Raw genomic sequence first — 21,745 nt, 5'->3', positions numbered from 1 at the left:
CGTCATCGGAAGGCGACAGGCGCGCGCGCGCTGGGGGCATTCGAGGACGGCGGGGCCCGGGACGCTCCCCTTGTGCGCACGCGCGAGTCTGCCTGATTCTGACGTCGCCGGAAGACGGGCGCAAGGAGCCTCTGCAGGGAATGTGCGAAGCTGAAGACGGAGGCTGTGGCGGGGGGCAGCCCGCGAGGGCGCCGCGGAGCGCGTGAGGATGAGGGCGGGCTTTGATTGGTCGGTGGGCGGGCCTTAGAGGGAGGCTTGGTGGCAGGCGGGACGGGAGGAGCTTAGGGTGTGGGGCTCAGGTGGGGGCGGGGCTTAGTGTGAAGCTTGGTGGCGGGCGGGAGGGGCTTAGGGCGTGGTGCTCAGGTGGAGGCGGGGCTTAGGGCGTGGGGCTCAGGTGGAGGCGGGGCTTAGGGCGTGGGGCTCAGGTGGAGGCGGGGCTTAGGGCGTGAGGCACAGACGGTGCGGGGCCACGTCTTTGTCCCATTCATCACTGGGGGGGGGCAGAGACCTGCACTGCCAACCTCAAAGGCCCGGGATGCAGGTTCAGGCAGTGCTGTTCTGTGGACAGCCCTTGTGCAGCTGTGCCCCCTTCCATCCCTTCCTTGCCCTTTGGGTCTGACCCACTGGCGTCGCTAGGGGGTGCGGGCCGCACCGGGTGACGTGCCGGGGGGGTGACGCACCCTGGTGGAGGATGCGCTAACTTTGCAGTATTAGGAGCTACCGCGTCATGCCATACACCGTTGGATGTGGAATGGCCAACACAGTGCAGTGCAAAAAACAGAATTGAAATCGCTCCTTTTGTTCAAATTTATCGCCAAAAAACCGGAAGGAAAAAATGCATGGAGCCCTATGGAAAGTGAGGCATAGCACTTGTTTATTCGCGAGTAGGCGTACTTGCCTTAGATCGTCGGAAAGGGCAGGCTGAGAGGAATCCAACAACACCAGATTGGTCCCATTCCAATGAATACAGCCCCCCCAAAACACCCAAGAAGCTCCCCCCTCGCAGTTGCGAGTCTGAACCTGAGCCCGAAACAAAACCACGTGTTTACTTGCAAGTAGGCGGACTTGCCTTAGTCAAGGCAGGCTGAGAGGCTCCAAGGACATCGGAATGGTCCTGATCGAATGAATGCAACCCCTAAAAACATGGAGAAGGAGGTCCCCCCTCCCAGCTGTGAGTCTATTCAGCTCTATGGAAAGTGAAGCAGCCTCACATCACGTTTACTCGTGAGTAGGCACACGTGCCTTGGTTGGTGGCCAGGCCAGGCAAAGGGGAATGTGAGGACACTGGAATGGTCATGATCCATGGAGCTGGAGCGCAACAAATGCTCCAGAAGGCAGCCTCCCCCCCCCCCCCACTGAAAAGGACAAAAAAGCGGCTTGAACTGGTAAGGGGAAGTTTCCTATTTTGCACTTGCAAAGCCAGGAGCATCTTTATCTTGATGTGCCTGAAATAGAAGAACTTTAAACTGGACACTGGGAAGGGCTGGAAATCTCACTGATTCTTTTTGGGGAGTTGTTATTGTAGGCAGACTACAGCATAAGCTCCATTGACCACTATGGGACTTACTTCAGAGTAGATATGCATAGGATTGGGCTCTCAGGCTGCAATCCTACCCACACTTTCTTGAGAGTAAGCCCCATTGACCATTATGGGACTTACTACAGAGTAGATTCACTTGGTGGAACAGGACTGGCTCCCCCTTATGTAATTATTTTATTTTAATTTGCTTGATGATGTTACTTCTGGCCATGACACCACTTCCAATGGGTCCTGGACAGATTTTCATTCTAAAAAGTGGGTCCCACTGCTAAAAGTTTGAGAACGGCTGCAATGGTACATCACCATGCCCACCTGGGGCGTTGCCCCGCCCACCATATGGGGTGATGCACAGGCCTCCCACGTCGCGTGACTCGAATCCTAGTAACACCACTGGTCTGACCCCCTTTTCTCTTGCCCAGGAGCCGCCCCCTGCAGTGCATGAAGTGCAAAGAGGGTGCACCGGTGGTGGTCATCCGCGTGGGAGATGCTTTCTGCAGGTGAGTCGTGTGGGGCCTGGACACTCTCAGTCTTCCCCAAGGCTTCCAGAAATCTCTTTCATCTGCTCACCTCAGCTACTCTCCTCAACGGTCACTTTCTCCACAGCTCTCCTCAACTGTCACAGTGATTGACAGGTCTCTGCTACAGAGCATTACAGATGGGACCTCAGTACTCACTGATTTGGCATCCACTGATTTGACTCACCACTGACACCAAGGCCCACCTTTGAATGCCTGAAGGGAAAAAAGCACCAGAATCCAATTTCCTACCTTTGCGCTGTCGAATAATTATAATTCAATTCCTCTAGATTCCATTATCCACCCCACCTAGGGGCTGAATGTGGTATAGTGTCTATACAGTGCATTCTGGGGCGACAGTGGAGGAGCAGGAAACCCACAAGTGGGTTTTTAAAGCTATTTTGCCTTGGATTTGGCATCCACTGATTGTTTTTTAATCCACTGGGGGTTCCAGAACAAGCTCAATGGATAACAAGGCACGACCTGTACTGCTACAGGGAGAAAGACCCAGTTACTGCTACAGTGTCGTACAGTAAACGTAACATTTATAACATGCATAAACACTGTCCTGGGCCTAAGGAATTGGAAATGGAGTCGAGAGAAATAAAGGGCACAAACAAAAGGTTGTGGTGAGTGAAAACTCGAAACGGGCACAGTAACAACATCCAATGAGAAAACAGCTCCCTTAAATTTCTCTCAGAGGTACCCACTCTCAGGGCACAATCCTAACCCCTTATGTCAGTGCTTTCCAGCACTGACATAAGGGCAATGCAGCTCTGAGGTAAGGGAACAAACGTTCCCTTACTTTGAGGAGGCCTCCATGAGTGACACCCAACTACATGATGCAGCACATGTCCCATTGGCACTGCTATGCCAGTGCTGGAAAGCACTGACATAAGGGATTAGGATTGCGTCCTCAGTGCTTGAAGACATCTGTGCCTCTGACCAAGTGAAGAGCCGCCATTGTTGTGTGATTCTGTGGCTGTATTGAGCAAATACGTAAACTGAAGTTCACCACGTTCAGAAGCCATCACATTAACTGCATTGTGGCTTGAATAAAAAGCACCAAGTTTCTAGATCTTAAGCTAGCTGCAGTCAAATCATGCACTTCTGGAGCAATGGAGAGGGTTCCCAAGGTTTGGTATCTGGGGAAGTGACTCTTGCTGTCTTAGAAACTGATTGAAGGAAAGAGCTGCCTAAAGCACTGAGATCCTAATATGCTGCCTTCGGGCCCAATTCTATCCAATTAAAGACATAATTGACATAAGGGGTTAGGGTTGCGTCCTCAGTTGGACATACCCTCAGGCTGCCCCTGACTGGTTTTCTCAATGGCTTTCTAACCTGCTCCATCTCTGACAGGTTCTCACAGCAGAATTGAACTTGGTCAAGCTGCAGACATCACAACAGTTTATCCTCTCTGTCCAGGCTGATAGGCAGCAACAATCTTCCCCTTTGTCCAGGTTCCGACCCCCCCCCCACAGGCAGAAACAATCTTTAAAACATAATTTAAAATGTTGCTCAAGCTTTTAAGCCACAAATTAAAACACCTTGTAAAGATCGAGTCCCGTTGTTTCATTTTCAACTGTGGAAAGCAAGTCAAAGTTCCAAAAACAATTCCTCCCGACAGGTGTTTTACAAACATACTAAGACAGCGGTTCTCAAACTTTTTGGCACCAAGACCCACATTTTAGAATGACCCACCGGAAGTGATGTCATTAACCTGGAAGTGATGTGATGGCCAGAAGCAACACCATCAATTTAGGCTTTAAACCGAAGCCATGATTAGCCAAAGGATACGTTATACAGTGCCCGTGTGCTATTATTTTGCATACCCCGGAATTCAAATATTCCAGCTTGGAATCAGAATGCAGACTTGGATCCTCCAACCACACAGCCCTCCCCTCCTTTCCAGTATCCCATCTTCCCATCAATTCAGGGCAAAGCACCATGCCTCTCTTCCACCAGGAACCTGCCTTGATCAGCAGCTCTGTACCCCAGTACTTTCATGTCACGCACCTGAAATTGACTCGCAACCCAGCTAGTGGGTCTTAATCCTCAGTTTGAGAAACACTGTTAAGACTTACATGGCTGGAGGAGTTTAAAACATAATTTAAAATGTTGCTTGAGTCTTTAAGCCATTAATTAAAACACAGTGTAGATTCTTTCTGTCCAGAACTGCACTGCCTCAACACTCAGAGCACTCTGTCCTCTGTCTGACAGAACTGACTGGACTTTTCCCCCGATTAGTTGGGTCACTTATAACTTCTTCATGATAGAATGTTCAGGCCAACTGACATATCCATATCCACCACTTGATCAGTTCTCATTCTGGTCCTCACAATAAACCCTTTTAATCCCTTAACTTTATAACCTTTAATCTTTGAATTTTAAAATAGTGGGATGACTAGGAGAATTATCTCAGTAGCAGAGATCGAGCACGCCTGCCCAGCGCCCTGGAAGCTTTGTGGGGTCTCATGCATGCCGCAAACCTTTTGATTTTGCCAAGAGGCGTGACTGCTGGTTTGTGCCAAGCTGCCAATCCTAGGGCAGGCGATCTTGAGTCAGGCAGCAGAATTCCAATTAGGATGGGTCTCTGGTCCTCTTTAACCTCTCCCAGATTGCCTTTTCAAAACTCCTCAGTGGCAGCTTCTATGAATTCCCCTTCTGGAGAACCAAGCACCCCAGTTTGCTCCCTGCGTCTTTCAGCACAAACGGACTGGAGCTGTTTCGGCCAAATGTGGTGTGTGGCTTTACCAAGGTCCAGAGTCTTGAATATAACTAGGATCTTAATAATCTCTTAAAGGCCTTGTCAACATGTGTCTGTTTTGGTTTGCAGGGCTTGTTTTCAAGATTATTTTGTCCACAAGTTCCGTGCCATGCTGGGGAAAAATCGCTGCATTTACCCCGGAGAGAAGGTACCTTACCCAGTTGATTTTGATATGGGGGCGGTGACAACTGGAAGCAACAGTTTCCTCATAATTCCTCAATGCCTTCCTCTTTGGTTACAGGTTCTCCTTGCATTTTCGGGTGGTCCTGCCTCCAGTTCAATGGTGCGCCAAGTCCAAGAGGTACCTCCCCATGCCTACTTAACCAAACAGGAACACAAAGCCAGATCCTTGGACCAATTAGTTCAGTAATGTCTGCACTGATTTGGTGGCAGCCAGTGGCAAGAAGTTATGCAGCTACTGGGGTTTAATGAAGTAATTCTCAAGCTGAGTGAGGCCCCTTATCGGGAGGATGCTACCAGTTTCCTGGGAGGGGATGTTTGCTGAAGGAGGAGGTGCTCCATTCTTCTGAACAGTTGTGCCTCCTGCTCTCTTTCTCCACTCCTTGCATAGATTGAACACTTGCAGGAGGGAGCAGGAGTCTGGATCAGGCTTCCTCTGGCTGCCAGGTGTCCAGTGACACAATATATTATGAATTCTTTGCACCAACATTGTCATCTCTTGTGTGGTCATTTCAGGGCCTGAGTCGGGAAGCAACCAAGAGACTCCGCTTCAAGCCAGGCATCCTCTTCATTGACGGTAGCATTTGCTCTGCATGCAGCAGTCTGCAGGCTCGTAGTACTGGGCCAGCTCCGCAGGGGTGCCTTATTGGCACTGGAATATTTTGACCTCAAATCCTTTTATTGTTTCTCCAAATTTGGAAATGGTACTGGCAGAAAGTAGCAGTGTTGTGGTTTGCCCTGCCTTTGTAGAAACAAGTATGCCAACAAGTGTCAGTGAAGGGGACCACGTGGCACCAGGGAGGGTGGTTGGAGAGGGAGCCTCAGAGAAGATGGTTTTCATCACTGCTATTTTCCAGGCAGGACAAGAGGGACTGGGACTACCCCAAAGAAGCTTCCTCAGATTGGTCCACTAATTTTTCTACCTGTTTTTTGCCATGTAGAGGGTGCTGTATGTGGACAAAACTCAGGCCAGCGGGAGGAGATCCGGAACCAGGTGGAGACGATCCTGCAAGCCACGGGGTTCCCTTACCACCTGCTGTGTTTGGAAGAGGTAAGAAAGACACAGGAGAATAAATATGGGCAGCCATGCATAAGGAGAACAATTTTTCTCTTAATAGCGGGCCAGACTTTAAGAAAAAAGAGTGTATCTTTTATTCTGCTAAGAGAAAGTCTTGGGGGAAGGGTTTCAAACTTTTCTTCCCTCCTTCCAAAGCAGTCCTTACAAAAGCCTTGCAAAAATTAGCAAAATGTAATATTCTGCTTGAACTTGGAGTCAGGCTAACCAGCTTTATAGTTCTAGTGATGCCAGTGCTCTTCTTCATTTATTTTGGCCGATGCGCCTGTGTGTTTGGCAGGTGTTTGACCTCCCCAGTTCAGTCTTGCTCTCTGCTTCCCATGACGTCACCGACCACAGCCAGAGCTACAAGGAAGCCGTGGATGGCTTCATACGGCGGCAGCAGCAACATCATGATAACGTGGGGGACGCTGTAAACCTGCCAGAGCAGCTGACTGAGCTTGGCATACGAGACTCTTCAGGGAGGGAAGAGGAGGCAACTCCAGACTCTGGGTTGCCTGCTGTTTCTCGTACTGAAGAACTGACCCGGCTCTTTGGAGCTGTGAAGACCCTGACTGCCAAAGAGGAGCTTCTGCAAACCCTCCGGTGAGCCTTGTGTCCAGTTCCTGGGTTCAGCCTCTCTTTTGATTGGAGCACTGTGGGATAAGTTCCCAGCATGCATTATGCACTTGGCTGAACCACATGAGACTGTACTCGGAGTAGAACCCAGCAACTTCCTGCCAACTCCTGCTTGTGCTGTGGGAGTTCCTAAAACTGCCTCATTCATCTGCGCTTGTGGAAAGGTGATGGAGATATGTAGCCAGGGCCACAGATGGAACAGAACACGCCCCAGTCAGGCTGAGGAGCTGATGGATGCAAAGCTAGAGTGGGCACAACACTACATAATTTGTGGAACTCCTTGCCACATGGTGTGGTGATGCCAGCTGGCCTAGATTTTTATGGAAAGAGTCAATCACAGGTTACAAGCCATGATGAGTATGTGCAACTTCCTGGTTTAGAAGTAGGCCACCTCAGAATGCTAGGTGCAGAGGAGTGACAACAGGATGCAGATATCTTGTTGTCTTGTGTGCTCCCAGAGGCACCTGGTGGGCCACTGTGAGATGCAGAAAGCTGGACTAGATGGGCCCTGGGCCTGACCCAGCAGGTCTCTTCTGATGTTCTTATGTACTGCTGCCTTCTGTGGTTGCGGCTTCTGGGCCTCTGTCTGTTCTGGGTGAAGCTGCATTGAGACATTGAGCAGCTGCTGCATGCTTTTCCTGCTCCTCCTTGCAAGCCTGGGAAGAGGCAGGCAAGCGCTGCTGCCTTTCAGGAGAGATGGATTAGCTGATTTTCTTTGTAAACCACTTTGTTAATTTTTATTGTGTAAATAATAGTAATTACCCCTCTTCTCTTCAGGAACCACCTGATCTTGCATGTAGCCCGGACACATCAGTACACCAAGGTGATGACGGGAGAGAGCTGCACCCGTGTGGCTGTCAAGCTGCTGACCAACCTCTGCCTGGGCCGGGGGGCCTTCCTGGCAGTAGATACGGTGAGAGTGGGGGCCCCTGCTTCTGTCAACAACTTCTCTGTTTGCTCACCGTGCCCTCATTCTCTTGAGGTTTCTATGGGTGTTCCTTGTTCTGCACCACCAACCCACATTTCCTGGTTTATCTTAATCTTCCCATGTCACAAGTTGGGAGGGGGTGGGCGATCTGCCTCTCACCCTCTTCCTTCCTCTTCTCTCTCAAAGGGCTTCTCAGACAGTCGCTATGGTGATGTTCTTATTCTGCGGCCCATGCGAGGATTTTCTGTGAAAGAGATTGCCTTCTACAATCATCTCTTCAGAGTGCCCTCTGTCTTCGTGCCTGCGCTGGACACCAAAGTACGCAGCTGGCCATGGGTTCCCTCAAAAACAGAAGCCAGAACAGAAACTGGCTTGCCATTCAGGAAATTTTGAAATGAGTCACACGGTTATCTGTTCTCTAGTTTGACTGGCAGGGGCTTTCTTGGAACCCAGAATCTTTTTTAGGTCTGCAGCCTAAGAATCTTGGAGGTGGATTCTGGGACATTCTGCATGCAGAACATGTGCTCAAGCCCCTCCCTGCCCTTCTGCAGCGCGTCTCTAAGGAGGAAGGTGGGGGACTCCTCTGCTTCCTCCCATCTGGCATGGGAGTGGCAGCTGCCTTCTCCTTCTCTTCCCAGGCCACTGACAAAGCCAGCATCCACCACCTGATCGAAAGCTTCCTCTACAAGCTGCAGTCTCAGTTCCCCTCCACGGTCAACACTGTTTACCGGTAAGCATGGTCTGCACCTACTGGGTGGTGTTGCCCCTTGCTGATGGCATTCACCCCAGTGTGGCCTCTAGAGGGCACTATACAGTTGAGAACAGCTCACCACACTAGTCTCCCTTTTGTGCTCCTTATAGTCAGGGCTGTGTATGCTATTAGGATGACTTCTGCAGGCTGAATAAATTATGCAAATGAGGCAGCTGTGCAATGATGTGCTGGATAAGGCATTGCGGCATCTGGAGGTCTTGCCCAGTCAATATTTTGGTTCTTGAGATTCAGGAAGTCCTGCTTCAGTAGTTCAAGAGAACTAGAATGCGTCTCTTAAAAGAGTAATTTTTAAAAGCTTTGATTATTTTAGCAGCCAAGTTTTGTGCTAGATATTCAGTGCTGTACATGAGAGACATGCCGTCGCAATTATGTGGCCTCCCTGGGTGAGGTGCCAGGAGCCAGGATGCGCAGGTCAGGATCGAGAGATACAGTTGAGAGAAGCTATATGTAAAGAGTGGGAGGTGGAGGGCTGTCCTGGCTTTGCAGGCTTCTTGCAGTGCCCTCTCTGGTCTGCTCTGCAGGACAGGTGAGAAGCTCAGCGTCTCCCCTCAAGATGCAACGCCTGGTGCACCTGCAGATCCACAGCGATGCCTCTTCTGCCTCTGTACCTTGGATACGAACATTGGTAAGTGAGGGTCACAGCAGCCACAAGAGACAGTTTTCTTTTGTGTTACCAAAGGGGGTGCTGCTGCTGGCTACTGCCCTGCAGAGGGCAGGGTGTGCCTCATAGAATCTGACCTGGATGGAATGAAAAGAGCAGCCAATCCCCACCTCCCAGCCATCTCAACTTGCAGTGTGCAGAACAAGAGCAAACTCTTGTTCCTGCTGGCTGGAGCTGGCATCCAGGAAGTGCACAGCATTTGAGACCTTTCCTCCTTTTGTCTTTGCTTTCCTCGCAGTGGATGGTTCCTCCTTGCAGTCGACCCTGCTGTCGGAGCAACTCAGCCAGAAGCTCCCACAACCTGCAGGGAGCAGCTGCTGTGGAGAGGCCCAGGGCCAAGCTGGCTGCTGCGGGAGCCCTCCAGCGTCAGGGTGAGGAGGAGGAGGGTGTTGTTGGGTCTAGGCCTCACCACACCTAGCATTGTGCATGGCATGGGTGAGGTAGGCCTGTCCTCTTACTGCTGGACTCTCGGCCTCCCCTTATCCCTACATGGAGGAAAACCCACCTTCCTGTCCCCAAAAAGGGAACCCTGAGGGCAGCTAACTGTGGGTAGTGTTGGGGGTGAGCCAGGGTGGGCACTGCTGGAGATCCAGCACCCATTAGAAGTCCTGTCTGGTCAGCAGAACAGTGGCAGTGCCTCTTGCACCAGAGGGGCAGGCAGGGTGCCAAGTGGAGGCAGCACAGGGCTGTGCCCAGGACCTGTCAGCCTGGCACTACTTGGTGGGCACAAATGGAGGCTTGATGGCTAGGTGAGACCTTCACTGTATCCTTCTCTCTCCCACAGAGCCACACCTTCCAGTGCCCTGCTTCCACCATTGCTCTGCTATAGCTGCCGACTGACTGTCAAAGACATGGTAAGCATACTGTTGGGCCTGCTGTTGTGAAGGTCCAGGGAACAGCAGCAGGACTTCAGGACAGCAGCTGCATCTCTTGCAGTAAGAATCTGAGCTGTAGCTTCTGAAGGGGAAGAGGGAGTTTCCGTGGCAGGGTTGGATAGACTTTAAGCTGCTAAAACCGGCTTCTTTTTTCACTTGAAGCCCAAGATCTGTACATGGCAGCCAGCTGCAGAATGGCAGCTCAGATGTGTGCTTCAAATTAAGGACCAGGGTGCTTCTGTGTGTAGGCCCAGCCCAGGAATGTATGTTTCATACAAGAACTGAACTTGCACAAAAATCCACTCCTAGGTACCAAAGCATTCCTAGTTACAGCAGTCTAGCTTATTCTTTTTCCAAAAGCCTCTTAGTTTCTTTTGGTTAGCAGTGAAGACAAAAACCCTGACAAATTCACTGCAGATCATCCTGACATTTGGCAGTGGATCCCCATCTACCTTCTGCTGGGAGGGAAGGGGATGGGATGCGTTGCTGGGAGCGCACTTCACTGTTCCACCAAGAGGACAAGAGGGATGCTCAGCAGAAGTTTGCAGAGTCATATTTTGTCCTGAGGCACCTGTTTGCAGGGTTGGATTCTGGACTAAGTCCCCACACTGTCTGCATCCATTTCCTCAGACTGCTGACAAGGGCAGCCTCTTCCAGTCAGTGTCCAGGCTTGATCATAGCAAGAGCCAGAAGCTGATCATTGTGACCCCAGTTCTCCTTTTCTTTGCAGAGAGACTCGGAGCCCCTCCCAGCATACATCCACTCAGAGGCCGAGCGTCGGCAGCGCAGGTACCAGGCAGGACTAGAGGTCTCTGGACTGAAGGGAGCCTTTTGTGATGGGGGGTTGTGTTGGGCCCAGAAGACAGACCCTGGAATCTCACCACGGCATCTGCCCCCCCTTTGTTCATTTTGTGCTCACCTTGTAGCTTTTCCCACTGCCTGAGCAGCAGCGGGCAGACCTCTCTGCAGCACCGGGGCAGGTGTGTTGACAATGGTTCTGGGAAAGACAGAGAAGACCTCCCACTGCTCTGGGGCAGTACACCAAAAGACACTCTCTTTCCCTCTGCCCTGGTGGTACTGCCATTTCTCTCCCCACCCGTTCTTATGCTCCCTAGAAGGGAATGGCGCAGAAGAAGTCTGGGTGATTCCTGGATTTTTCAGCTTACCCCGCTTCTCTCCAAAGCCAGTAGAACCAGCACCATCCACCCACCCTGCACCTGAGGCATTTGCCTCAGTCATCCTCACAGATGAGCCAGCAATGGAATGTTCTTGGGTATGAACAGCCCCATTGGGATGTAGATGGGGGGCAGGCCTGGATGCACTTGGTCACCTTGCTTTTCCATTCTTTTCCCACTCCCACCCAGTCTGGCCAGTGGACACCTGTATAATCTCTCTTTAGGGAGGGGAATAAACTAAGTGAGGCTGTTTACAGTGTACAACCAAATAGTGGTGATTAGCTGGTGGTTGTGTAGTGTAGGGAGAAGGGACTGATTGTGCTCTTTCTCCATCAGCCAGCCTGAGTCCTATATGAAGCAACCTTATCTCAAGTGAAGCTGCTGACTAGCAGCCTCTCTTTGAGGTCTGTCCCCAGCCCTACCAAGATCTTTTGCCAGGGACGGAACCTGGACCCTTCTGTCTGCCACTGAACTGGGGTACAGCCCCTCCCCCAAATGCAGCTATTGTCCACATAGGTCAGCTCTGGCTTTGCTGGGGGTTTGCTAATAAAGAGAGGTCTGGATGCTAGCATAGATGCAAGAGGGGTGACTGCTGTTCCCTCTCTGCCCCCCTTTGCAGGGCTGCCATGAAGCAAGAGATCCAGGAGTTCCTGCTGGAAGAGGACAGTGATGATGAGGGTCTTCCTCAGAGCTGACAACCCAAGTAGCAGCCCTCCCTGTGGGCAGCTGGGAGGTCTTGAGCTCCTTCAAGGCTGGAAATCATCCAAGGCAAGTGCTGGGTGGCACCAACATGCACTGCTCCCATTCAGGTCTTCCGCAGCTTTTTGCTCCTCTGGCTTGGGCACAGCTGGGGGCTCTTGTATTCCTTGCTGAGTTTTAATGACTTTTTTAAAAGCTAAATAAATTATTTTGAATGCAGCAGCAGTTGGCATGCAGTTCCTGATGGGGCTGAACCTGGCAGTTGGGGGAGCAGAGTGTTTATTAGGCGGGACCTCTCACTCCATCTGTTTGCACAAAGTGCTTGAGAATCCTTTTCCTAGTTACCATTATGACACAGCATGTCCTGTTTGTACTTAGAGTGGAACTGAAACTGCAGTCCCAAAAAGAAGGGTGAGGGAACTCAGGGCCCAGTCCTATCCAACTTTCCAGCACTGATGCAGCCTTGCCAACAAGGCATGCACTGCATCCTGCATCCTTTGTCCCCAAACTTCAGGGATGCATTGCGGCTGCATCAGCACCGGAAAGTTGGATAGGATTGGGCCCCCAGTCCATTTACCTGGAGAAGGCTGGTTGTGGTGAGGACAGGACAATAGTGCTCTTCAACTACCTGAAGGGCTATCACAAGGATGCAGGCAAGAACTTGTTCTCTGCTGAGATCCAATGGGAGAGATCTCAATAAGAGATCTCAGTTTGGCCACTGCAGGGGTGGGCTCTCAAACCCTGCAGGCCTTCCAGCAGAGGCTTGACCTGCATGGTTTGGAGCTTAGATGGTCTTGAAGGCCTGTTCCAACTCTGATTCAGTGGTGGTGGGGGAAGGGCCCCCCTTTCTTGACTAAAATGCCCCTCTTTCAAACACAAGGGCACCACTCCAACAGAAGGCTTAAACAACGTGGACATGATTTCCCTTGTGAAGGCAGCGGGATAAGCCACAGATGCCCTTTACTTTCTCAGCTAACTCAGCTTACTTTCTCCAGCTGTGGGAAATTCCGATGGCCTCCAATAAGAGCCATGTGTGTGGAAAAGGTCTTAATAAATAAAATTCCCTCTTCTATGTAGGTTTATCTAACTGTGGGCACCCCAAATAGTGGACACAAAAATGAAGTCCAGAATCCCAACATCCAAAGTTGGGGGGAAAGCATCGCTTTGCCCTTTTCATCCCTCATCCAATATGATCCAATTTCATCCATAATCACAGCCTTTTATTTATTTATTTTATATAGATTTGTATAAATAAACCCACCTCTTTAGAAAAATGCACTTGGAGAGTCCAGCTGCCTCTTCTTCCCAGCAGCTGGGGCTGGCACATGGTGGTGCCTGGACTGTGGCACCCATGGCAGGGGAGGGAAGGGAGAGAACCGCCCAGATTGGCAGCCTGAGATCCGGGGATAGGGATGCACTGTACCCCTTCATCAGTGGGGTTCATGCAGCTCACTGTTGTTTTCAGCAGCAGGGTGCACCCCACAAGTCAATCTGCAAATGCCTTGTTCTTCCCCAGTCTCTTCCCCTCTTGTTTTCCTTCCTGGGATTTTGCAGCAAAAGAGGCAGGGGTTTAGGGAAGGGCAAGAGGGCAAGGCACAGAGGCAGGGTGCCTATATTGCACCGTTTTTGGAGCCGTTTTAAAAAAGATATCCATTTCAAAAAGTGACAGTGTCTTTCCCCCTCCCCCAAGGCAGTGGGGCAAAAAGAATGGCTCAGAGGTAAGGGGCTGCCCCATCCAGAGAGCCTTGGGTGACGAGGGGCTAAAGGGGAGAGAGGCAGTTTCTGGGTCCAGCAAGTGCTATGTGACGCAGCAACCAGCAGGCTGCTGCAGGTCTGGATTGCAGCCCCCCGCCTCTCTGGCTATTGCCCATTCCATGCCGCTCTCCTGGGGTGAAAGAGCACCGCTCTGTTCTGGCAGCTCCTTTCAGTCCTTCTCGCGGGTCCACTTGATCATAGTCTCTGGCGAGCGGTACAGGAAGATGAGTTTGGCATAAAGCTCCTCTTCCAGCTCCAGCTCACCCGTCTCACGCACCAGGAAGATATCATGGCACAGCTTTAGGATGCGGTCAACACACGGCAGTTCCTCGAACATGATGGAGTGCGAGATCTCGCTGAAGAAGCCCCGCACGAACTTGCCGATCACCAGCACGATGGAGACATAGAGCCCCATGATCCTGCGAAGAGAGGGAAGAACTGAGGCTCCAGCACACCTGCAGCCAGGACTATGCTTAGCCTGTGTGAAACCAGGGCGGCTCACATCTATCTGGGAACACATCAGGTTGCAGCTGTTAAAGGCCCCTTGGAAGAGGGGTGTTCCCTGCTCACTTAAAAGCAGAGAGGTAGGGAGGCCATCAGGCATCCCCAGGGCAGGGGAGTGGGTTCCAGGCTCCCCAGGGCTTGTGCAGGTCAAGGGTGGCCCATGCCTGTGCCATTGTGCACACACACCTTACCCTCTCACAGCAGACTTACCCATATCCTGCCAGGAAGCCCAGGCTGGGAGGGCTGACCTTGTCGTTGAAAATGACCATGGGCAGGATGCTGCAGTCCTGGTGCTGGCAATCATGGAACAGCCGGATCACCCACCACTCCAGGAAGGTGGCGCTGCTGGAGCTCGAACCCACCGCCTCCCGCTTCAGCTGCACCGACACATCCAGGTAGTTGTCTTCGTCGTCTGATGCAGCAAGGAGAGTGGGAGAGAGACACGCACCAGATGAGGTTCTTGTGCTCAGTCATCAGAATTTACCCTGATGGTGGTCTCAGCCCCCCCCCCCAGTTTAATCAGGACAAGCCCCTTTCATTCTCTGCTCATGTTTTTTCTCAACCTCTGATCCACTACCTGACACAGGAGGGGGTTTGTCCTTCCTAGGCTGGTGTTTGCTCTAAGCCCGGAGTGACCCCTCTTTTCAGAGCCTCCCACTAAGTGCTGTGGCAGTTCTCTTGCTAAGTGGTTCCTCCCCTCCCCAAACAGGAGAACTGGCAGGCCTGCTGGGCCTCGGTGTTAACCCTCACCTGGCAGCATCTGCTTCACAGGGTTGGCCTCGGGGCCATTGGGTGCACGGATGTAGGGAGGAAAGATGTGGGGAAGGATCCTGCAGGGAAGACAGGAGGAAGGGTCAGGAGACACACCACACCACCACACTCAAGATTCCCCCCCTGCTGTCCAGGACACGGCTTGTGTGCAGCCGTGGATGCGTTCCCTCAGGGACATCTTTTCTGGAGATACTTTTAAGGTGGATGCTAGAACTTGCCCAGAGTGGGTAAGGCTGCCAGCATGGCGCAGGCAATGCTCAATGCAGGTTTTATGTGCTCTTTTAAAGCCAGTTCTCCCCCATCCCAATTTGCAAGGTTTAGCCATTCTTTCCATAACTCACTCAGACCTGCTTGCATCCCTTCAGTCTCCAGCGTTCAAAAGGACCATGACAGTCTGCTGTGCCATCCCAAAGCCATACAGTGCAAAGTTCACTGCCAAGCCTCCACTAGGCACCTTGGCCTTCTCCTCCACCTTCTTTATTTAATAGCGTGGTATACTACTTGTCCTGAACCTCAAAGCAGTACTTGTATAGGAAAAAGGAATGACTAGCGAGATGTCAACCTCCCTCCCAAGAGCCCCCAGAGTGCAAACAGCCTTTTGGAAGGGCAATCACATGATCCCCCCATCCCCTCCAACTCACACAGGGGCATCATGGGTGCCCTGAAGCAGCCCTGCCAGGTTGGTTCGCTCGGGGCTCCCCTGCTTCAAGTCCATTGTGTGCTTCTCAGATGTGTACTCCACTGTGCCCCCCTTGCCAAGGTCCCTGGGAGGAGGAAGAGGAAGAAGGAGGCAGCATGGAACACCTCTTAGGAACCGTGTGGGTTCTCCAGGGCCAGAAACACAGAAGTGGAAAGACAGCTCTCCTGAACCCAGTAAAGAAGAGGCCCATTGTACCTCTGGAAGCTCCAGGTCAGGCGCAGGGTTATGTCTGAAGAGCCATTCCGCATCTCCCTCCACAACTGATCCCGGCTTGGGGGGCTGATGCTCCAGAGAGACCCCGAGTTGCCCTCAATGCGTGCTGTCACTATGTCCTCATAGCTGTAAAGGGTGATGAACTGCATGGCCACCTGGGGGCAGCAGAGAGTGGCAGGGGCATCATCAGCACAGCAAGCCTCATCAGAAACCAACCCAGACCTACAGTGCATCTGCTGCCTTCCCCTGCACAGGCTAGCCTACAGATAGGGCAGATGAAGATGAAGCTGCTGCTGTTGTCACCCACCACCCCACCTGCCTGCATGAAAGGGCTCCTAATTTGCCCAGTTTCCTGCGATCACTTACTGGGATGTGTTCAAACTTTTTCGTCAGTGCGTCGTAGTCTTTGGGGGTGAAGGGCTGGATTGATTGCTGTTGGGCGCTCATAGTAAACAGAGGCTAGAGGGGAAAAGGGCACAAGGGCTGTGGTCATGAATGCCTCAGTCCCAAGAGCACTGCTTCTCTCCCCCCACCCCCATGCATATACAGGAAAAACAAAGTTTGGCCCAAACCTCACACCTGCCAGAAAGGAGATGCAGGCATGGCAGAACTGCCCCTATACAAGAATGCCTGGACTGCCTCATTCATTCATTCATTCATTCATTCATTCATTCATTCTCTCTCTCTCTCTCTCTCTCTCACACACACACACACAACTTGTAGAACTCACAGTCACAAGATATTGTGATGGGCTTAAGCACAGATGAATTTCAAAAACAAACACACACGAATCGGGCAAACTCGTGGAATACCATGAGTCACATTGCCAAATGGGATCTCCGTACCCAGAAACAACTTGATTCCGAATAGCAGCTAGTGGGTTAGAAACCAGGGCAGGGCATGTTGCTTCATACCTTGTTTGTAGGCTTCCCTTTGGGGCAGCTGGTTGGTCCCTGTGGGAAACAGGATGCCCACCTACAAGAACTTTAGGTAATCTGATCCAGCAGGAATTAGCAAGGATCATGCTCAGAGGTAATGCTGCCCAGCCACTGGTGTTTGGAGCTACAAGGGGGACACTATGCCCTGCTTGCTGGAATTTCTGGCTGTCCACAGTTAGAAACAAGACACCGGGTTGGACTGGTGACTTCCAGCAAGGCCCTTCTGATGTTCTCAAAAGATATTGATCACCCTTCCAATAAAAAGCATCACAAGCACCGTAAATTAACCCAATATTTAAAAGCCGGAAACAAACCTTGTGCGAGCTGTTGCTGTGCTCACCCCCCAAAATCTTCATGACACTATCCTGCAAAACTATCTGGTTTCCCCCAAGTGCATTAAATATAGTTGACAAACGCTAAGCGGTACTGATGTGCAGGGTGCAGTCATTTCCTTCATGGACAGCAGGCAGCGCTATTGCCTGGCTGACGGATTCATGACAGAGAGCAGCAATAAGGAACATTGAGACCCAGCCAGCTGTATCCTCCTCTTCGTACCTCGTAGCCCCCCAACTTGAGGGTGACAGTGACATCAATGGGGTGGTTGACCACGCCCACCACGGAGCGCACCAGCGACATGAAGAGTAGTGGGAACCAGATGATGCAGATGAGGAAAATGATGATGAGACCTCCCATGCCATACTTTACAATCTTCTTCTTTTTCTGCCCTTTGGGTTGTGGATATTTCTGCAGAGAGAAGGAGCTTCAGGAGGTGCCCACTTGCACAGCTGGACCTGCCCTGGGCTACATTTTCGCCTGGGTGTACAGTCCTCCTCATCCAGCATCCTTCCAACTCATTTTGCACCCTGTCCCCTTCAGGACAACACATGTGAGACTACTGGGAAGCCTCCCACTAGAGTCTTGTCAAGGCCCAGACCCATTTGGGTCTAAAGATGGAGCCACATCCGATGCAGTCTGAGCAAAGTGCCACCCCCAGGCCCACCACACACCCCCATGTTTCCCCACCTTCTCCGTCTCACGGCTGCATTTGATGATGAAGATGTTGGCGTAGATGTCTTCCACACACATCCAATTGGAGAGGGACAAGGTGGTGTCGGTCCAGACCCAGTCCATCACGGCCCGCAGCTCCACCAGGAAAGGCACCAGGCGGAACCTGTCATGAGAGAGAGGGGCATGCTCCGTTGGCAGCCTCCCCAGGCAGCCCTGCTCTCTCACTTTCTGCTGGAATTCATTTCCTTGTCAACTGTCTGCTTTTTTTAAAGCTTGCTATATCTGCTTTGCTATATCTGCTTGCTATATCCTCTTTAAAGGTAAAAAAGCAGGCAACACCAACTCAAAATAAAGTAGAACTGGTAATTCTGCACCAACCAGTCAGAAGAGCCAGATGGCACCTGGTAGTTCCTCACCTCCTGCCCCCAAAATGTTCACATTCTCTATCAAGATGACCAAAAGATGACCATTTTTGTCAATGCAAATGATGTTAATTGCATGCCTGCTTTTGCTTTGTCTTGAATGCACTGCTTTAAAAAAGACTCTCGAGTTTGGGGTGTTACCAACATTTCTCCCCCCTCCCCCCCATCTTTGCAAGCAGGGAGATTCACAAGCCTCACTGAGATCACTTGACAACAAGCCCCATCAAAAGTGAAGCTTCCCCCCCCCCACCTCCCTCCACACAGTTTTGCTGCGGGTTCCAGCTTTCCTAGCCCTTCTCTTCCCCCCTTCTTAGGACTCAGCATTTACCCCTGGAAAAGGAAGAGGTTGAGGTGGTTGTATTTCTTGGTGAGGAAGTTGCCCAGGATGCGAGTGGGGTAGCCGCAGCGGATCTGATAGGCCGACAGAGCAAAATAGATGCACTTGACAAAGTACCACAGCTGGGCCACAGTGTTCAGGCTGAACATTCTGGGGAAGAAAATGGCAAGGAGGACATCAGAACCAGAAGATTCCTTGCTGTATTGGATCAGAGGCTCATCCCAAAGTGGCCAACCAGATAACTCTGGGAAGCTTACAAGCAGGGCATGAAAGCAAGAGCTCTCCCCAGCAATTCCACTGAGCTATCCTGACCAATAGCAAGCAACAGACCAGTCTCCGTGAAAGCAGATACTAGTCTTGGCAACAATGACTTCATCACAAGGGAGGGGAGGCGGACAGGTACCTCTCAGTGACTGCAGGCAAGATGAAGAACATCCAGAGGTGAATGCCGAAGACCAGGATGACCTGGAAGAGCAGCTTGCCCAGGACACTCTTGCGCAGGTAGAGTGCCCGGTCAATGACCATGGTGGAGAATTGGATGAGCAGCATCACCAGGAAGGCTTCCGGAACCTGATCATCTGAGAGCGAGGACGTGATGTCAGCAGCAGCAGAGTGTTTCTGTGGAGGAAGAAAAGAGTCCCATGTTGGAAAGGGCTAGGCAACCTAGTGGACAGGAGGACTCATCCTGCGAGGACAGTGGTCATCCCTCAGACTCTTTTGTTGCAGTGAGCACAACCCTTCAGCTGTTTGTCACTCTTGCCCAGGGAGCCACAAACATCACCTGGTCTTGGTCCAAAACATCAGTGCCAAAATGTCAAGGCTAAGACTCTCCACGCGAGCTGGAGTCTTATCTCCATGGCTGCCCTGCACTTTGGAGACCCTCAGAAGCAGCAAGGAGTTTTCAAGTGACTCCAAAGCTCAGCTGCACTCACCAGATCCATAGGCATGGCTGCCAGTGGCAACCTGGTCAATGCATTTGTGGACTTCTGTCCTTACCTCCAAATGCCACCATCATCTGGACTGTTACCCCTCAGGGCAGATACATTACTCTGCAGAATGCCCCTGGCAGGAATGGCACTGTGTGAATTAACGAAGTTGTCATCTACCACCGCCATCTCACTTACCCCAAATGCCCAGAAACCAAAGATGATAATGATGAAGTCAATCACGTCTGCCAGGAATATGAGGGCGTAAACATCAGTGGCTGCGCGGTATTCATTGTGCAGGATGTCTCGGAAGAAGCGGCACACTGGCTGGAACATGCGCTGTGCCCTGGAAGGAGAGGTGGTGGTCAGGTGGTGCAATGCAGTGGCAAAGCTGGAGGGGGGGCGGAGCACTCAGCTGGCAGGGAGGTGGGCGAGCGGCCCCTCCCTTCAGAGCCATTCCCGGTGGTGGGGGGGGAACGGAGCCGTACTGCTCCATTTTGCCCCCCCGCCGGGAATGGCTCTGAAGGGAGGGGCCGCATACCCACTTCCCTGCCAGGCTGAGTGCTCCGCCCCCCTCCAGCTATGCCACCGGTGCAATGATGTCTTTTGCCCCTCTCCATGAAACGGAAATGTTGCCAGCCATTAGGGGCATGAGCAGCAGAGCACCTGCTCTGTATGCCCAAGGCGTTGAGTACCAAGACCTGTCCCTTGAGGAGTGTCTCAGCCAAGAGAGGTGGGGCACAGATCCTTCTGCCTCCCAGCCTGTGCTGGCACTCACGCAGAGACAAAGAAGTGCTTCACTTTCTTTCCAGCAGCCTTCAACTTTCTTTGGGATGGGCTTGCCTCCTCCTCCTCCTCCTCCTCTTCCTTCTCCTCTGGCAGCTGCTCAGCTTTATCATCTGGGACTGGCAGCTCCTTCTCTGCAGAGAGAAAGCCTTGTTAATTTCAGAGGGAGGCTGTAGGTGTATGGAAGATGCATCTGTGTAGATATTATTAGTGAGTTACTTCTCTTTTTTTAATTTAAACATAGCAATGCAGTTTACAGGAGGTCACCCTCAACTTCCTTGAGTTAAAAGCTTGTGCAGAGCAGCGACTAGACGACTGAGCTGAGAATCAGGGCTTGAAGAAGTGGCCTTAGGAAAGCCTCTCGGTCTTCCCATCTGCCATATGGGGGTAATGCTACTTACCTCCTTGAGTACCTCAAGATAATAAAATGTGGAGCATTTTGCAGCACTCGGAAAGGGCGATACAACTGCTACGATGAGAAGCAGCTTCCTCCCTTCTCGTCCTCTGATACACATACCTTCTATCACCTGCATTTTCTCCTCTTTGCTCTGCTTCTTCTTCCCCCTTTTTTTCCTGAACCGCCAGCGGATCCCCTTCGGCACCTCAGGCTCCACCTCCTGACACAACACGGTCTCCTTCTCAGTGTCAGCAAGTGCCACAGGCTCTGCCTCCTCTTTGCTCTCTGCCAAAGCTGGTGGTTCGGCTGCCTCAGGCGGACGCTTGGCCAAGACGTCTTCCTCATGATCCCACAGCCCGTAGCTCTGGAGAGAAGGCAAGACAGAGAGATGGTTCACTGCAGGCTCTGGTCCAACGAAAACTATGCTCGATCCTGTATCGGACTCACCAGCATCCTGCATCTATTGCTACAGTTACCAGTGTTTCTCCAAGTAACCCCCCCCCCCATAAGCTACTCCTCTTTCAACACAGGGCTGGAGCCAAGCCCACCCAAGCCTTCCCTTTCCCTGCATCATGCTCTGGGGTCTGGACTCTCTCTTACCAGGAGCAGGGAGCGGTGGAAAAAAAGCACCATCAGCTGGATCAGGTCGTACTTGATGTAGTTGTCCGTTTTCTCCAGGCCCAGAATGCGTGGCGGGAAAAAGGGCTTGGACTCGTAGCGCACCAGTGTGGCATAGCTGTTCCAGGGGAAGAAGCCAAACTGGAAGAAGTACTTCACCAGCACCATCACCTGTGCAAGTTAAGGGGAAGGGAATCAGGGGAAGCCTGACCTGGAGGCCATTCCTGCCCTCCCCAGAACTCCCAGTAGCAAAATAAGCACAAGGCTGAAGAACACAAGATTGGTCTTTCTGAATCCATTCAAGGAACCCTCAAGTCCAGCATCCCAGTCCAGATGCTTCCAAGAAGCTTCTCAGCAGGGCATGAACGCAACAGAGCCATCTTGGCTAGCAGCCTCCAACTGACTTAATCCTCCATGGACTTGCTCTGCACCCTTTGGAAGCTGCCCTGCCTGACAGCCAGTCTGGCAGAGACTTCCAGTTGTGCATTGTGTGAAGCAGGCCTCTCACTCCTACCCATCCAAAGACTATAGGATTGGAGCAGCTATGCAACGCCCCCCCCCCGAC

The 21,745-nt window shown here is 51.7% G+C and overlaps 2 protein-coding genes across 4 annotated transcripts in view; one reads left to right on the top strand and one right to left on the bottom strand.

Annotated features, from left to right (window-relative positions):
• Window positions 1–19: 19 nt before the first annotated feature.
• On the top strand, window positions 20–12,024 carry CTU2 (cytosolic thiouridylase subunit 2). Of its 2 annotated transcripts, none has more exons than XM_066637176.1 (15): window positions 20–202; window positions 1,960–2,037; window positions 4,892–4,970; window positions 5,064–5,123; window positions 5,519–5,579; window positions 5,944–6,053; window positions 6,358–6,662; window positions 7,473–7,608; window positions 7,810–7,941; window positions 8,262–8,353; window positions 8,917–9,020; window positions 9,295–9,427; window positions 9,841–9,910; window positions 10,662–10,720; window positions 11,726–12,024. In XM_066637176.1, exons 1-15 carry the CDS (start codon window positions 141–143, stop codon window positions 11,799–11,801), a joined length of 1,557 nt encoding a protein of 518 aa, XP_066493273.1. In that variant the 5' UTR covers window positions 20–140; the 3' UTR covers window positions 11,802–12,024. The 2 variants fall into 2 exon arrangements, with proteins under 2 accessions (XP_066493273.1, XP_066493274.1); XM_066637177.1 differs by having other exon boundaries at window positions 10,662–10,739.
• Window positions 12,025–13,003: 979 nt separating this feature from the next.
• The window catches only part of PIEZO1 (piezo type mechanosensitive ion channel component 1 (Er blood group)), a 97,870-nt gene continuing 89,128 nt past the window's right edge, over window positions 13,004–21,745 (bottom strand). For both annotated transcript variants that reach the window (XM_066636926.1, XM_066636927.1), the window contains exons 38-51: window positions 21,163–21,351; window positions 20,683–20,926; window positions 20,158–20,299; window positions 19,578–19,725; window positions 18,857–19,071; window positions 18,445–18,603; window positions 17,710–17,857; window positions 17,242–17,430; window positions 16,115–16,207; window positions 15,731–15,903; window positions 15,477–15,599; window positions 14,815–14,894; window positions 14,275–14,476; window positions 13,004–13,979 (exon numbers count right to left, since the gene is read on the bottom strand). In XM_066636926.1, the coding sequence (XP_066493023.1) occupies window positions 13,730–13,979; window positions 14,275–14,476; window positions 14,815–14,894; window positions 15,477–15,599; window positions 15,731–15,903; window positions 16,115–16,207; window positions 17,242–17,430; window positions 17,710–17,857; window positions 18,445–18,603; window positions 18,857–19,071; window positions 19,578–19,725; window positions 20,158–20,299; window positions 20,683–20,926; window positions 21,163–21,351 (2,355 nt within the window). In that variant the 3' untranslated portion in view covers window positions 13,004–13,729. The remainder of the gene's footprint in view (window positions 13,980–14,274; window positions 14,477–14,814; window positions 14,895–15,476; window positions 15,600–15,730; window positions 15,904–16,114; window positions 16,208–17,241; window positions 17,431–17,709; window positions 17,858–18,444; window positions 18,604–18,856; window positions 19,072–19,577; window positions 19,726–20,157; window positions 20,300–20,682; window positions 20,927–21,162; window positions 21,352–21,745) is intronic.

Source organism: Tiliqua scincoides, chromosome 9, assembly GCF_035046505.1.
Source record: "Tiliqua scincoides isolate rTilSci1 chromosome 9, rTilSci1.hap2, whole genome shotgun sequence".
Lineage (NCBI taxonomy): Eukaryota > Metazoa > Chordata > Lepidosauria > Squamata > Scincidae > Tiliqua > Tiliqua scincoides.
This window is presented reverse-complemented; position numbering and strand designations above follow the sequence as displayed.